The sequence below is a fragment of the Sciurus carolinensis genome, chromosome 14, assembly GCF_902686445.1.
Source record: "Sciurus carolinensis chromosome 14, mSciCar1.2, whole genome shotgun sequence".
Lineage (NCBI taxonomy): Eukaryota > Metazoa > Chordata > Mammalia > Rodentia > Sciuridae > Sciurus > Sciurus carolinensis.
The window spans coordinates 1890849-1908043 of NC_062226.1; the positions used below are offsets into that span (position 1 = coordinate 1890849).

Sequence of the window (17195 nt, forward strand, 5' to 3'; positions counted from 1 at the left end):
CTGCCGCGCGCACAGGAGCCAGGCCGGACCTGTGGAAGGATCGCGCTGAGCACAGGTGGTGCGTTGGGCACAGATGGTGCAGGCTGAGGTCCCCGAGGGAGGGAGAGGGGGCTCGGGAGTTGTCACCGCAGCTCCGAGCCTGGGGGGATTTCCAACACCACGCAGAGGGGACCTGCGGTGAGGCCGCCTAGCCGAGTGGAGGAGACAAGATGGGACGTGGGGCAGCAGCGATGACCAGAACCTCAGGACAATGCCCTCTAGGAGGGCACATGAGGAGGAGGGGCCCTGAGACACGCAGCGGCCCACGAGCAGCCAGGGAAACACCCGCCACACGACAGGCGCGGAGCCCACCGAGCAGGGAGGCCGAGCTTGGGTGAAGGGCCTCTCCAGGGGCTGCAGGGACACTGTGCATGGCCTGTCTGAGCCAAAGCTAAACTTCTAGGCAAGGGTGTGTACGTGGCCTTCACTGTCACCTGACCTTGCCTAAGTCCGCATTGACCCGGCTGTCACAAGAGCCTGGGCCAGGACTGAACGCAACTCACCGAGCAACTCTGCAGCCCACGCCACTAAATCAGGGGTCTGGTTTCCAGCCTCTGCTGCCCCGTGGCTACAGGACCACCCACTACTTTAGGGACAAGGTACAGCCTCTGGCTCTGGGTGTTCGCTGGAGGGCACAGCTGGACACTTCTTTCCTGAAATCCCCAGGACAGTCAGAGGCAGTGTCTCCACCCGGTCCTCACGGTCATTTTCTCTGCTGCGGCCACATGTTGGTTGCTGTCCCAAAGCCTGGCTTCCCACAGGGCTCTGTCCCCGTGAGCAAGCTCAGCTAACCCCTGGAGGCCCTGTGGGGCTACTTGGTGCCCTGTGCCTCCCACCTCCCGTTTTCCTTTGGCGAGATGCCCCTGCCCTCTGCAAGTTCAGGCAACGTCACCCGGGCACTGTGGCTGGCAAGAGAGGGGACAGCCTTTCCACGCTCACGTACTGAGGAGCTAGAAGACAAAGGACCCAACTGCTCTGCAGCCTGAGTGGGGGGACAGGGCCATGGGGAAAGGTGACCTCTGGTGGGCGTGGGGCGGGGAGATGCCCGCCCTGCCCGGCCTCCTGTGTGCTAGGAGCCTCGGAGGGCTCCTGCCTGACCAACAGAGGCGCAGCCGTGAGGCGTGAGGCCGCAGCCGGGGAACCCCAGCCCTTCAGAGCCTCCTGAGAGCCTCAGCCCACAGAGAGGTCACGTCTTCTCTGGCCGACCCCGGCCTCCTTTCTTAGAGCAGGTACTGCAAAGGGCCTAGAACGGTGACCAGCCTCCAGCTCAGAAGGGTCTCTCCAGGCCTCTCCTTTGAACTGTGACCACCAGGAGGCCAGGGACTCCGTCTCCCTGTCTCCACAGGAGGACAGAGTCCTGAGGTGGACATTCACCAGCAGGCGCAGCCCGGCCCCTGATGGTGTCCACACCGACCTGCCCTCTGTCCTCCTCCTTCACTGGCCCTTTAATTACCTGGTCACCTCTGTGCCAATGGAATCGGGGCTCTGCTGTCGGGAGTTACTGGACGCACCGTGCTAGTTTCCAGCAGCGTCCAGCTGTGACCGCGCACACAGAAAGCCTGCGTTCCCCAAGGCGGCTTGAGCCCGGGGAGCTTCGGAGAGCACAGGCCCAGCCTGGAGCAGCCGGCAGCTCGTCCACAGGTTCCCACGCAGACTGTGTCCAGCCTGGCGGAGAGAAAGCAAGCTGGGGGGCTGCTCTTCACGTCAGACAGAGAGAACGGCTGTCCCCTGGACGTTTCCTGTGCTCACAGGCCCTGGAAGCAGGATGCAGGCCCCACGCCCACCGCCCCTCGGGAAGCAGCAGGGCCCGTCAGGAGGCAGAAGAGCAGCCGGAAATGTGGGCGAGAGCGTCGCCATCTTCCACGCAGAGGGTGGATGGGCAGGGCCAGCGGGCCGAGGGCTGGTGGGTTTGGGTGACCTCGTGGCTCGCTGCACGGGCTGGCCCTGTGGTCTGGGCCCTGGCTGGGGTGAGTGGGGCCGGGCCATGTGGCCTGGGGTGCAGGAGCTCCACCAGGAGGTGGGTGGGGTGTGGCCTGAGGTCTGCTCAGAAAAGGCTCTCAGGCACGCGCTGGCTGACCCTAGGAACTGGCTGACACTGGAAGGGGCAGTCCCCGGGGTGAGCAAGGCCCCTGTGTCCAGCACCAGAACCCAGAAAGCAAAAGGCTTGGAGAATACGGTGGGGTCAGGAGATGGGCTGCATTTGAACAGGTGAAGTTCAACATGGAGAACTTCTAACTGTAACTGGCTACTGAAGCCTAGAAGATCCCCGAGGACTTTAGAAATAAGGTGTCCATTGCCCTGGGGAGGGTGAGGCATGGCAGAAAGGTTCACTGAGGTTAGGGCTAGAGGGCAGGGTACCCGAGGAACTCTCTGGAAAGCCACTTCAGGGTGCGGCCAGCACAGGGGATGAGCTCCACTGGGCATCTTGACCGCCAGTCAAGCCCTGGAGGCCTGCAGCACAAAGGAGGAGGAGGAAGACACTGGACTCCACAGGGAAGCCTTCTCCCAGAGACCCCCCAGCGCCCTCTGCTGACAAGGCCTGACCACACCAGCTGCAGAGAGAAGCTGGCAGGGCCCAGCTCCAGCGTGGAATGTCGGGCAATAAAGGGTGGTGCATCTGGAACCGAGGGGCAATAAATCCGTAGCTGCACAGAATCCAAAAGGCTCAGAGGCAGAATGTTGGGGTGAACATCACAGGTGTGACCGGCACTGCCCACCCATGGTCAACGCCTCCGTCTTGTCCCGTTGGTGGTGCCAATTGGGCAGTTTGCTCTTTTCTCTTACAGGGGAAGCTTGAAGCATTGGTTTAAGCATTTGATTTTTCCAGGAGAACCATTTAAAGCTGCAAACCTGCTTCTCTGCTGAAGGACTAGAGCTTCGAGGCGCTGTCCGCCTCGTCTGTGGCACTGCTTTCTGCATGTGCCAGGACCCCTGGTCCCCAACCCCACCTCCAGACCTGGGAAGGGTGGGCAGCAGACCTGCAGAAAGCACCGCAGGACCCCTGGTCACACTTGGTGGCCACCCTGCACCTGGCCCTTGTGTACCAACCACAGAACCAGGACGAGGCGGGGCCCTCCCGCCCCTCCCTCCTGCTCCCCACTCCCCACTCCCAGCAGATCCTCGAAGGAGCCCAGGGACACCCACAACACAGGAACCACACAGACAGGCAGAGTCGCCAGGGACTGCTGAGGCTCTTTATGGAGATTCAGGAAGGACGGGAGGGTGGGGGACGCAAAGGGCAGTGGAGGGCAAGGGAAGGACAGGGACGCTGTGTGGACTCTGGCTCCGCCCACACCCGGGCAGGTGAGCTTGGCAAGTCTCTGACCTGTCAGCTCCCCTACATCACACAGCAGGAGGGACCCAGGCATTCTGAGCCCCCCAGGCACGGCTGCCACGTCTTCAAACAACTCATGGGGCACATGAGTCGTCATCGCCATGACCCCTGAGGGGCCAGAGAGGGGCTGAGGGACTTCCCACCTTCTGGCAGGCATGCTGGGGGATTCGGGAGAGGGGCACGGTCTCCACCAGCAACCCGACCCCAGGAGCCTTCACCGCGGCAGAGCCTCACTCCGGGAATGACATCCCAGAGGAGCCCGAAGACAATGTCCAGGGCGGGCCGCTCCAGGTGCAGAGCCCACCTGCCGGGCCAGGGGCTCTCTGCCACCTAGGAGCAGGGGTGGGTGTCCCTGGACGTGCCACCCGTCGACCCCTGAAACTGATCACTCACCCTAGTCGCTCCCTGCAGAGCAGGCTTCTGTGGAAGAAAGAGAAAGGCCAGTCAGAAGAGCCTGGGAATCCCTCAGGACCCCGGGCAGGCCCTCGGTCAGCACTTCCCACACCCCACAGAGGACGAAGCCAGGACTCCAGGCAGCTTGCTCCTGTAAAGCGACCTCGCTGGCTCTCCCCGGGGGGCCGGGAGAGCTCAGCAGCCGCCTGCTTCCTACCCCTTTGCTTGGGGATGAAGATGCTCTGCGTGTTGAGGCCTCTGGCTGCTGCGACCTTCTCAAAGTCCTGCAGGGCCTCTGGGTTGACTTCGGGGTCTCTGCCTGTAGTGAGGCCGAGGGGAGACAGGAGTGTGGGGGGCAGAACTGGGAGTGGCTGGCATCTCCACCCAGCCTGGAAGACTGGCCAGCACAGTGCTGGGGAGGGAGACCTTTCCATGGAGGCTGGACCTGGAGGCCTGGGGCTGGGGCAGAGCCCAGCTAGGAGAGGAGGACCAGGGGGCGTGAGCAGCCACAGGGCCCCCAGCACGGCCGACCAGGGAGGCCCAGAGCCCTCTCCCTGAAGCCCACCCAGCCTCCCCTGGACAGGACAGGACGGGGAGCAGCAGGACCAGCCCTGCCCTGGAGGAGCGAGCCAGCCCAGGCTCAGGCACGCCAGCCTCCACTGCTCTGTGCCCTCCTGCTCCTGGGTGGGACAGCCCGGGGCCTCCAGGCCTTGCCTGCCCAGGCTCAGGCACACCAGCCTCCACTGCTCTGTGTCCTGACACCAGGGTCTGCTCCGAGCTGGACTTCCCACACAGGCTCCCCTTCCACATACCCTCCCTGACCCCTGCTGGACACCCGCAGGTGCCCATGGATGACGCTGCCAGGTTTGCCCCAGGGAGTCCTCGACTCATCCTGTGACATTCATGACATCGGTGGCCCTGGGCCTCAGCACTTCCTCCTTCCTGCCTTTCATGCAGGGACCTGGGACCATCCCAATCCTGAGCTCTGAGGTGGGAAGAGGGCTTCCTCCAGGAAAACCCACCATAAGGACCCGGTACCCTTGATCCTGGTGGCTTCTCCTAGGGGAGGGGCGGGAGGCAAAGGGAGAAAGGGGGAGGGGGCCAAGCTGGAGCCACCAAGCTGGAGCCACCAGACACCGAGACTCACCCACGAGCTTTGCCATTCGGATCTGCTGCCCGTGCATCTCCCCCTCAATGTACAGGATGTAGTGGCCGTCCACCTGGGACTTCAGGATGTGCACCACACGCTTGCCCCCGTCTGCAGAGGGACAGTGGACCAGGTGGGGATACGCCCTGACCCTCCGGTGAAGACCCAGGACGGGCAGGCTGCCAGCCAAGAAGACCCCTCAGGTTGCTCCCCTCCAGCTGCCCAGGCTCCCTGACCCGGGTTCCCCTCCAGGCCTGGCCCAGGGCCTTGGGGCCACTTCCCAGGAACCCACACATCTGAGACATGGGCACTTCCAAGTCAGAGAGTCACAGGGAAGTTTGGGCCTGAGATGTGCAGAGGCTGGAGCTGGGGCAGCTCAGTCCCACCCCACCCCAGCCAAGCACAACCCTGCTTCTGATCGAAGCCTCGGCTCAGCTGTGCTGAAGCGGGAGCCCTGGGCAGAGCCCCCGGACTTGATCCCCAACCTCAGGGGCACTTGGCGTCAGGTGTCTGAGTCTCTAAGGCAAAGTGCCTGGTGGGCGTGGAGCGTGGGTATGTAGCAGGGCCAGGAAGGAGAGCCTCAGGCCACCCCGAGGAGGTGCCCGCTGGCCCCTGTGCCCACGGGTGCCCGGAGCTGCCCTGAACGGGCCCAGGACTCACGGGCTGTGTATTTGCCCGGCTCGTCTGTCTTCTCCAGCACGGTGCTTATCTCCCGACACTGACCTCCCATCCTGGAAGACAGAAGCTCCGTGGCACGGCTGCCCTGCTCAGAGCGCCGGGGCATGGCCTGGCAGGGGGTCCCAGATGGACCCAGAGCTGCAGGCCTCTCCACGTCTCGGGTCCAGGCAGCAGCTGGGCCCTGTGTCCCACGAAGGGCCCTTTAGCCCCAGAGTGACCAGAACTCTGTCCTCCAATCCCCTCACTGGCTGCCAGAGGGATCCCAGGCTGCCTGGGAGGAGCCTCCCAGCCACACTTGCCCACCAGGCTCCAGGTGCTGAGGGTCACAGGGTGAGAAGGGCCCTCAGCTGTCCTCTGTGGGAACAGGGAAGGCCTTGCAGCCAGCAGACACTCACTGGACAGTGAAGCTGACTTCCAGGTGACCCCCTGCCAGGGTCTTGATGGTCATGGGGGTCACTGACACAGACTCCAGCTCCTTCCAGGGAATCTCCTCGTCGGCTGCCGCAGCCTTTATGTACCATGTGCCTGATGCCTGGAGAGGGCACCTGTCCATCAAGGCTCAGGCCCACCCCAGGCCTCCCTCCCCCTCCTCTGCTGCCCCCAGACTCTACTGCTCCAAGGACCCCCCACCCAAACTCACCAGGCCCACTGGAGAGTGGGACCCCAGCACCCCGGCCCGGCCAGGACCACAGGCGCTCAGTCCCAGGGAAAGTGAAGTGTGCGCACCTGCTTCCACCCAGCCCTCTGCGGCCCCAGCCCACCTGGCCCAGACCCCTCTGGGGCCGGGGCTCAAGGCCTGACCCTAAATGAGGGTCTCCTTACAGGGGGAGGGATGGGGTCTGCAACCGGCCGTCTGGGCCCTCCCTGCCCCGCAGCACCCCTGCCCGTCTGAGCCTCACATCCTGAGTCTCCTCATCCCAGACAGGGAGCGTCTGGGCCCGCAGGGCAGCCATGAGGCCGAGGCCCAGGGTCAGGAGCAGGGTCTTCATGGCTGGGGTCTGTGCTCGAGGCTGCTGGCAGGTCGCTCTCTGGGCTGGAGAGGCTGTGCTGCTTCCTCACTCGCCACCCTTTATACTGCTCGGGGCAGGGCCCCTGGGGAACTTGGCACAGAGGACCCTCCAGTCCTTTCCTGGCCATTGAGCGTGGCGGGTTCTGCAGTGGAGCAGATAATGTCATTATGGTTGGAAGCCGCTGAGTAGCAGTGTGTCAATTCCCCAGAGCACCATCAGGACGGCCCCTGCAGGGAGCCCTGGCAGGTTTCACCCTGCAGGAACTGGGTCTGAGTGAGGGGTGCAGCCCCGTGTGCAGAGCCCGAGCGTGTGTGTGGTGGCAGCAGACCCTCGGGACACCCCCTCTTGGGCATTGGCCTGGCTGACCTGCCCGTTGCCACAGAGGACACGGGTGGGACTCAGAGAGCCCTGGGCTCTGGTCTTAGTGACCTTCCTGCGTCCCGGGACAGGTCACTTCACCTCAGATTCATCTTGCAAAAGGAGGAACCCTAGCCGGGCACAGTGGCACAGGCTTGTAATCCCAGCTACTAGGGAGGCTGAGGCAGGAGCATCTCAAGTTCAAGACCAGCCTGGGCAACTTAGCCAGACCCTGTCTCAAAATAAAAACTGCAAAAGGGCTGGTGATGTCGCTCAGTGGTAGAGCACCCCTGGGTTCAATCCACAACACCGAAGAAAAATAAAACAGGGGCCCTGCCGTGTGGACACGAATCATGTGTGTTTAGAGAAGCTGAGCGCAGTGTGCACAAGGACTGCTCCCGGCTCAGCATCCATGGGTCAGACTGAAACAAGCAGGGTGTGCGTACACACACACACACACTCATACACACACATGCACACACACATGCTCATACACATACTGGCACACACACTCATACACACGTACTCATACACACACTCATACACACGCATGCTCATACACATGCTCATACACACATGCACACACACTCATACACTCTTATGCATGCACACTCACACACACTCATACACACACACTCATGCACACACACACTCATACACACTCACACCCACAAACCAGCAATGGATTCCGTCTCAGTGAAGGAAGCACCGACTCCCACCCGCAGGGCGACCCAAGAGCACTCAGGGTTTAAAGAGGAGCTGCGGATCCGAGCAGAGCTCAGAGAAGGCCGAGGGGCGTGGCCAGCCACTGTCATCCAGAGGGTTGGTCTGTCCTGGAGCTGAACCCGCAGGTCCGTGCACAGGAGAGCCCAGGAAGAGAGGCAGAGAGAACCGGGTCGAGGAGGGCCGCGCTCCTGCCGGAAACACGTGGGAAAACATGGGAAAAGGGAACCTCGTGCCCGCGGAAGGGTAAGCCTGGCTCCCTGCCCCACCGCACGGCAACTCCAGGCAGATTAAAGGCTCAGAATGTGAAAAGCACATGTTACCGCCTGTAAAACGGAAGATGGAAGAGATTCTCCGTGACACCAGGGTCGGTCCCCAGGTCGCCGAAGTTCCCTCTTCTCGGATCACAGAAGGCGCTCCAGGTCCCCCCGAGGGACCCCCACAGTCTGGGCAGTGTTGATGGGCCCAGGCGCCCAGGGTCCTCGTCGCCGCCCAGCTCACTAGAGGACCGGCAGGACGCCCCTGGGCCCGCAGGCCGCCCAGCCTGCCGACCTAACATCGTCCCGCTCTCCCCGGGCGGGCTTTGCGGTCACGCGGTTTTGCAGCCCGGCCACCGCGGTCTCTTCCCGCAGAGTGGGCGGGGCCGTGGGGGTGGAGGTGGAAGGGGACACGCAAGTGTCTCCTGGGCCCTGGGGCTCATCCCTGCGGTGCTGTTGCCGGTTCACCTGGTCTCGACCCAAGGGTGCGGGACCGCAGACCGCAGCAGGCCTCGAGGTGAGCAGCTGGGCAGGAAGGAGAGGCCACCTCACCAGCATGGAGCCGGCCCAGCGTGGGGTTCGCTCTTCAAGCCCCGATGGAGGATTGCGAGCCAAACGCAGGCCTCACGCTGGTCAGTCAAAAGGGAAGTCCTGCAGTGATCTCGCACCTCTGAACGCACCGCACAGCTGCGGGCTTGCTGGATGGTGACCGCAGAGAAGTGATCACAGTTCTTACCCATGGGGCGAAACCCCGAAGGATCCAAGCAAGGGCCTGCATGGGAAGCCCGTGTTCCGCGGTCCCCAGACCAGGGTGAGAGATGAGCTTTGTGTCAGGGAAGGAGAGAGTCGGAACCCTCTTTCTACTCTGCCTCCGGGAAACGGTGTCATCAGCTCCCCAGGAAGAGGAAGGAAGGGGCGCAGGAAAGGCCGAGAAGAGAACTTCCCTGGCATTCAGTGTTAGGCCGGGGGCTGGACATGCGGGCGTGTGCGACACTCAGGACAGACCTGCGAGCTGTGTGTTCTAGTGTGGGAGTTGTTCCCGCTCCAATGTGACTTTCGTGATTTTTAAATGATGTTTAAAAGCTGAGGACCCAAAGCAGCGGAGGGTGACAGGGGATGGTGGGGGGAGGCAGGGCAGACCTCTGGGTTGGGGCTGTGGGCAGAGAGCGTCCCCTCCCACAGTGGCTGCTCCTCACCCCTGCATGTGGGACCCCTCCCTGGGGACCGTCGGGGCCTCTGCTCCCTGCAGCTCCAGGAAGGCCAGGGCCTCCCAGGGCCCACGAGCAGGCCACCAGGGCCACTGGGTGAAGGCTCACTCGAGCCCTCAGCAGCTCCTCAAGCTCCAGGAAACTTGGCTGCCCCGTGGGCTTGCGGGCGGAGAAAGCCCAGCCTGCTGTGGACTTGGAATCAGCACTTTCTTCTCGGTGCCACCCAAGCCCTGGTCCGGGGCTTCTTGGCGTGACGTTTGGGCGCCAGGCACGCATGCTGGCAGTTCAGACACTGCAGCAGGAGACCACCACGCACAGGCCTCCCCCGCGAACTCTCCACAGTCTGGACGTTTCCTTCCCTCCCTCCAGCAGGGTCTTGCCTGGGTGCGGTGACAGTAGACGTGCCTGCTCCGAGTGCGACCAGGGACCTTGGGTGACTCCAGGGCCTTGCCACGTCCGTCCCGCCACCTCCCAGGTGAGCCAAGCCAGGGGCCACGTGGAGCTGGGTTGAGCAGCAGCAGCCCCTCTGCCAACTTGGGGCTCCTTTCCCGAGGTCCATCGTGGTTCCCAGCTCCTCCGTCCAGTCAGCATCCTTGTCCCCACTGAGCGTCCTTTTTCCTGAGTGACCCCAGCAGGCTCCAGGAGCTGCTTGAGTTTGTGCAGTTAGGCCTGCCTGGCCCTGCAGGTCTCTCCCCCACCTTTGCCACCCTCCAAAGCCCAGCACAGTCACTTGCCAGGACCAGGAAGGGCCTCACTGTCCAGGCCACAGGGGCCTCTTGGACCAGGACCTGTCACACTGTCTGTGCATGTCTCCCTCACTGGTCCTGGCGCCTCTCCTGAGGAGTGACAGCCAGGGGCTGCTCAGGTCTGGGGTCCCCACCTCCCGGGCTCCTCGTCCATCCAGGCCTGGGCTGGAGGCCTCGTCCGTCCAGGCCTCCTTCTGGAGGACCCAGCACCCTCACCCTGCAGCTGGGATGGGTGAGTGGGGGCGGGAGCTGCAGTCCAGCGATCGTCTGAAACAGAACCGTTCCTGCAAGACCCAGGAGCCGGGAGAGAGGGGAGCAGGGAGGGAGCCCCCTGGAGAGCCACTGAGCGGGACGGGGTGAGCACCCTCTCCTGGCCTCCAGTCCCTACCCTCCACCCAGGGGCAGCTGCTCCAGGGGGCTGGACGGGCCGCTGGGACCCCAGGCCAGGAGCCACGTGGCGAGAGGTCTGGCTTCTGTGTAGAAGCCTCTGAGGGAACTGCCAGAGTGGCTTCCCCTCCACTCCACCCCACACAGCCTGAGGGCCTCGGTTTCCAGGTCCTTGGCAACACTGCTCTTGCCCACTGTTTTGACCAATGTGGATTTTACGATCCGTGTGTTCCTACCCTGACTATTCACCTGTAAGGCTGTTGTCTCTCACTCCTTCTCAAACCCTGTGCTCTCCTTCACTCCTCCTGGAATACTGCTCAATGGTCAGAGAGAAGCAAGATGGCAGAATAGAATTGTCTTTTGTGGGACTTTTCAAGTAAATAGAGTCAGGGAAACCACATTCTGGTGAGAGGGAGGGAGGAAGCACTCAGAACCAGTAGAGAAGTGACAGTAAGTCTAAGCGGCATGGGAATCAGAAGGGTAGTACCCAGAGATTCGCAACCAGCCCTGGTGATGGCTGCAGACTGTCCGTCCCTATTGCAGGAAGAATCCAAGGTTCATGCAAGTCCAGGTCAGGAATTTGTCTGAGAGCGTCTCCCCCCAAGCTGACTTTAGGGAAGAAAGTCAATGCCCAGCTCCGCAAACTCTGAGTGCTGTGGCCAGGAGTCATCTCTCTGTCTGTCTCTCTCTGTCTCTCTCTCTCTCTCTTTTTAATATTTTGGGTTTTTTTAGTTGTAGGTGGACATAATATCTTTATTTCATTTTTTTATGTGGTGCTGAGGATCAGACCCAGGCCTGACACGTGCTAGGCAAGCACTCCACCACTGAGCTACACCCCAGCCCCAGGAGCCATCTTGAGAGGGGTCCTATTGCTAGCCACTGGACTGCTCTGGGGAGGAGAAAACTCAGAGAAGTCACAAGTCAGGGTCCCTGTGAACACCTGCCTCAGTGAGTGGGGGGAGATGGCAGATTAAAAAAAAAAAAAAAAAAAGGACTGGGGATATAGCTCAGTTGGTAGAGTGCTTGCCTCACATGCACAAGGCCCTGGGTTCAGTCCCCAGCACAAAAAAAAAAAAAAAAAAAAAAAAAACCAACAATATCCTGTCTTCAAGAGACTCACCTCCTAGGAAAAGACATCCACAGACTGAAGGTGAAAGGTTGGGAAAAAACACATCACCCACATGGACTGCGTAAACAAGCAGGGGTTTCCATCCTCAGACAAAGTGGACTTCAAGCCAAAGTGAGTCAGAAGGGATAAAGAGGGACATTTCATACTGCTTAAGGGAATCATACACCAACAAGACATAAAAATCATAACTATATACGTTCCAAACAATGGAGCATCTACATACATCAAACAAACCCTTCTCAATTTCAAGAATCAAATAGACTACAACACAATAATACTGGGTGACTTTAACACACCTCTCTCACCACTGGATAGATCTTCCATCAAAAACTAAACACAGAAACTATAGAATTAAATAAACAATCAATGATTTGGACTTAATGGACATATATAGAGTATATCATCCATCTCAAGTGAATACACTTTCTTCTCAGCAGCACATGGATCCTTCTCAAAAATAGACCATATGGTATGCCACAAAGTAACTCTCAGCAAATACAAAAAAAAAAAAAGAAATACTACCCTGCATTCTATCAGATCATAACAGAATGAAACAAGAAATCAATGATAAAATTAAAAATAGAAGCTACTCCAACACCTGGAGACTAAATAACATGCTATTGAATGATGAATTGATAAAAGAAGAAATCAGGGAGAAAATAAAAAAAAATACTTAGAGATAAATGAGACTACGGATACAACATATCAAAATCTCTGGGATGCTATTAAGGTAGTACTAAGAGGAAAGTTCACTGCATTGAGTCCATACATTAAAAGAATAAAAAGTCAACAAATAAATGACCTAACATTACATCTCAAAACCCTAGAAAAAGAACAAATCAACACCAAAAGCAGCAGAAGACAGAAAATAATTAAAATCAGAGTTGAAATCAATGAAATTGAAACAAACGAAACAATTGAAAAAGTTGACAAAGAGTTGGTTCTTTGAAAGAAGTAAATAAAATTGACAAGCCCCTAGCCACACTAACAAAGAGAAAGAGAGAGAGAAAACTCAAATTACTAAAATTCGTGATGAAAAAGAAAATATCACGATGGATATGACTGAAATACAGAAGATAATTAGAAACTGTTTTGAAAATTTATACTAAAATAAAATAGAAAAACTTGAAGACATCAACAAATTTCTACAGACATATGATCTACCCAAACTGATGTAGGAGGACATATACAATTTAAACAGATCAATTTCAAGCAATGAAATAGAAGATGCCATCAAAAGCCTACCAACCAAGAAAACCCTGGGACCAGATGGATTCTCAGTCAAGTTCTACAAGACCTTCAAAGAAGAATTAAAACAAATACTCCTCAAATTATTCCATGAAATAGAAAAAGAGGCAACGCTTCCAAACTCATTCTATGAGGCTAATATCACCCTTATACCAAAACCAGACAAAGACACATCAAGGAAAGAAAACTTCAGACCAATATCCCTCATGAATATAGATGCAAACATCCTCAATAAAATTCTGGCAAATCTCATACAAAAATATATTAAAAAGATAGTGCACCATAATCAAGTGGGATTCAAGGTTGGTTCGATATCTGGAAATCAATAAATATAATACATCACATCAATAGACTTAAAGACAAGAATCATATGATTATCTCAACAGATGCAGAGAAAGCATTTGACAAAATACAGCACCTCTTCATGTTCAAAACACTAGAAAAACTAGGGACAGTAGGAACATATCTCAACATCATAAAAGTTACCTATGTTGAGTCCATGGCCAACATCATTCTAAGTGGAGAAAAATTGAAAGCATTCCCCCTAAAAACTGGAACAAGACAGTAATGCCCTCTTTCACCACTTCCACTCAACATCAACCTTGAAACAGAGAACAGCAGTGATACATGATATGATGGTTATCAGGGAGGAGAAGAGAAGAGAGAAGTAAAAAATTAAAGAAGAGTGAAAAAGAGAACAATAGAGATTGGTTGTTAGCAGAAGAAAAGATAGAATCAAGGGAAACGGATAGGTGGGAGAAAATATATATAAGGCAAAAATGTAAAAAATTTAAAAATAAAAATAAAATAATAAAAAACAGAACTAAAATATACTAATCAAACATCCCAGTTCACAAAAAAAAAAAAAAAAAAAAATCCATGTAAAATAACTGACTTCAGAAATGCTAGAGATGAGAAAGAAAAAAAATAGGAAACTGTATAAATGCCTATGTATCACTAAGGTCACAATTAAAGAGTGAAAAAGAATTTTTAAAAAAGAAAAGGAAAGGATAGAAAAAAATCTTGATGAAAAGTTAAAGAATGCTTTCCATTGGAGTTCAAAAGATTCTCAGCTTCTCTTCTCAGCAAGTTTTATGTGGGGTCTTCTGCAGCCTGAGGCTCCACCCTTGGATTCCTGGAGGCAGGGCTGAGGCTCCGGTGGGCTCCAGGCTCTTCACTGAATACCAGTTAGTCTGGAGATTTTGAATCAGCACACCTCCAGGGTCCGGTAATTGCTAGTCCACACTGGAGTCTTTACCCCAGGGATCTCCCCTGAGTTCCACTCATGTGATGTGGGAGCCAATTCTTAATCCCCAATGTCACCTGCAGACCCTATGTTTCCTGGTCTCAGGTTCAGTCTCCAAACAATCTCTCACACTCGAGTCCTTCCGAGTTCTGGCCCAGACTCATCTCTCCCAGCTGGTTCTGCAGGCAGGCAGATTGGAGGGGGAGGGACGGAGCCAGGTGGTTTCCATGACCAGTTGTCCCCTGTGTAAACCTCTCTCCATGTTTGATTTTCACACTCTGTGCCATGCAGCATGGGTTTACTGGGACTGTATCTTGGACCAAACTCAGGTTTTCCAGGAATCAGCTTCCTCAGTGGCCAGCCCCCATGCTGCAGCTGCAAACTGGTTCCTTCCTCTATCCTCTGCACGCCACCTGGAGAGATGGTTCCTTCTTTCCCACACACGGATATTGTGCAGCATGTCTTTCAGGTGTGTTGGGCAATGTCCTTGGTCTCTAAACACTGGGTACCCAGACACACCTCAGACCTCTCAAAAACGTGTATTCCTGGGCTGGAGAGATAGCTCAGTTGGTAAAGTGCTTGTCTCGTGAAGGCAAGAAAAATGTGTGTTCCTTTAATTCCCTTATTGATGTAGGACAGAGGAGGCTGGACACCGAGCAATTAGCAGGAAGCAGGTTTATTGGCTGCAGCTGGTCCAGAGAGGCGCTTTCTCCTAAATCAATTCTTCCCTCTGAACCCTGAGTCCAGAAAATTTTAGGACTTTATACCCAGTGTGAAAGGGTGTCACAGGCTCACAATTTGCACAAGTCTACATATAAGTAGGGTTTTTTCCTTTGAGTTCACAGAGAGTGCCTCCTGTTTAATCTTTTTGATTATTCAGAGATTTTTACACACTTTACCACAAAAGCAGAAGTAATATCATGAAACCCGCAGCCAAATTTAGTTATTGCAAGACAGAACAACATAGGAAGTCTGACCACATTAGAACCCTTTTGCAGAAATTCTTGCTGATGGCCTAAGAACAATTATGGTGGGGTGTCTGGAGAAGCTTAATTAAGATTTTTGGTAGAGAAGGTGGTGCCACTACCATTCCACCCTTTAATGATGCTCCCCAGGATTTAATCTTCTAAATTAAAGAGCACCATTATCATTGTCTGGGTTTAAAGCCTGGTATAATACCAGAATCTTAGTCCTTGTCCTTCTTTCGACAGCTGTTCCATAGTAGACCTAATAGTTTTAATGCACAGGGGAGCCAGACATGAGAGCAATAAACAGGTTAACAGCAGAATACTCACTACACCAATTAAGCTCTTAAATCTACCAAGAGTTGAAAATCATCCTCCAAGTAGCTTGGATGCCAAGCTTTAGTGCCCTTCCAGGTTTGACAGGCATGTGTGCTAGTTTTCTGATACTGCTGGCTATGTCTTTAACCGCCTGTCTGTGTCATCTATTTGGATGCCACAGTTGAAGCTGTTGAACTGTCCACACACGCCCCCTTCCTCAGCCTGTTAGGTGTAGTAACCTAACACCAAGCGGTTTTGGCTCTGCTGTGTGGCTGGAGGTCAAAGGCTGTGGCAGTCCGATTAGCAATAATTTCTAGTACAGCTTGTAAGCAAATGATCCTGTTTAGCACCAAAACAGGAGTTCCATAGCCCCCACTGCCATCCCATGCCCAGGTAGCAGGACCATAAGTGGCAATAATCCTCTGGGGTGGCCGGTTCTCTTACCCCAAGATTGTTGACCTCCTAGATCAAGTCCTTTTCCAGTGGACATTTTTTCTTGGTCCTAGATCCTCATATAAGGGGATACCTAGATCTTTTCCAGTTGTATTGGGCAGTAGGAAAAATTCAGTTTTGTTAGTACAGGTTCCTCTCCAAATTGTTGGGCCGTAGGTCTATGCCTTATTCCCACAAAACCAAAATAGTTCCTCAGGTACTTTCCAGTTAGAAGGGACTATATTGCTCCAGAATTTTTGGATCTCAGGCATGCCTCAAAAAGAACTGATTTGGCTTGTGTCTGGACTAGTATAGTTAAAAAGAACTTTTTTTCTGGGGCTGGGGAGATAGCTCTCTCGGTAGAGTGCTTGCCTTGTAAGCACTAAGGCCCTGGGTACGATCCCCAGCACCCAAGGGAAAAAAAAAAAAAAAAAAAACTCTTTTCTTATAGGGCTTTCTGCATATTAGACCATAAATCCCCAGCCACCTGGGTTATCTGCCCCAAACCAAGTAGGTCTCTTTGGCCATCGGGTGGCATTCCAAAACAATATCCTATTACATGGGGTTTCACCCACCCATTGGGTGTGTCAGGGTCCAGATTTGCCAATTCATTCCTTAACAAACACTTCTGAAGTGAGGCTGCAGCCCTGGGGCCTTTCACTCTAGTTCCACAGGATCTCATTCCACGGTGGTGGGGAATAAGCACCTAGACTTACTCCAGCCCAGGGCCATTCTTCACTCATGAGGCCCCCCCACACCCAGCAGTTTTAACCCCAAGGTTGTTAGCTACTCTTTCTGCTAGGTCCAGAAGGAGATTTTTTTCCTAAAGAAGGAAGGTTGATATTTGGGCTTAACCCCTCATATAGTTTAGCAGCAGGGCTAGGTCTTATGGGGGGTCTTGGGCAATAGATCTTGAATCACTTTTTATAAAATTTTCCCAAGTCAGAGGCTGAGGTTCTAGTGGCCAGCAATGACCAATTCCACTGGTGAGGGGAAATTCCCTGGGCAAGTTATATCCCCTTATATTAGGATTAATCCAAGTCAAGTGGCCTCTCCTTCCTTTCCAGAGACAGTCATACACCTATAGCATCCCTCTGGTGGGACAGGCCCTAAATATGTTTTCTGTGGCCTCTTGGTTATAACAGATTGACTGACACATCGTTCACATGACTTCCACTGTTGTGCAGGAGTACTGCAGAGCCCCCTAAGATTATTAAAGGAATCAAACTACGTGATAGACCATCATTTTGGCTAGCACAGGTTAAACAGTGTAAGTTAACAAAGCCAGACTAATAACACCAAACCCTAGAAAATCTACATAAACAAGATAAAAAAATATAAATGAAATTTTGTTACCAAGAGTGAGTAGGAGTTACTGTTATCAAACCTACAGCAAAACCAAGCAGAGACCTACATACACGGCTAGGAGGAAGGGGTGGCCGTGCACCACAGCACGAGAACTCAGAGGACGACAGGCTGCTTGTCCTGGTGGTGAGCATGTCTTCCACCGGGCGCTGATCAGCCAGCCCCCAGGGGCTGAAGCACGGTTGTGGTTCCTCATGCTTCGGCAGTGCTCAG

The 17195-nt window shown here is 54.9% G+C and overlaps 1 protein-coding gene across 1 annotated transcript; it reads right to left on the reverse strand.

Annotated features, from left to right (window-relative positions):
- Positions 1 to 3285: 3285 nt before the first annotated feature.
- Positions 3286 to 6719, reverse strand: LOC124964621 (von Ebner gland protein 1-like). Its single transcript, XM_047525144.1, has 6 exons — positions 6491 to 6719; positions 5987 to 6123; positions 5574 to 5644; positions 4914 to 5024; positions 3984 to 4085; positions 3286 to 3793 (listed from the first exon to the last, which is right to left on the reverse strand). Exons 1-6 carry the CDS (start codon positions 6578 to 6580, stop codon positions 3768 to 3770), a joined length of 537 nt encoding a protein of 178 aa, XP_047381100.1. The 5' UTR covers positions 6581 to 6719; the 3' UTR covers positions 3286 to 3767.
- Between the last annotated feature and the right edge of the window lie 10476 nt (positions 6720 to 17195).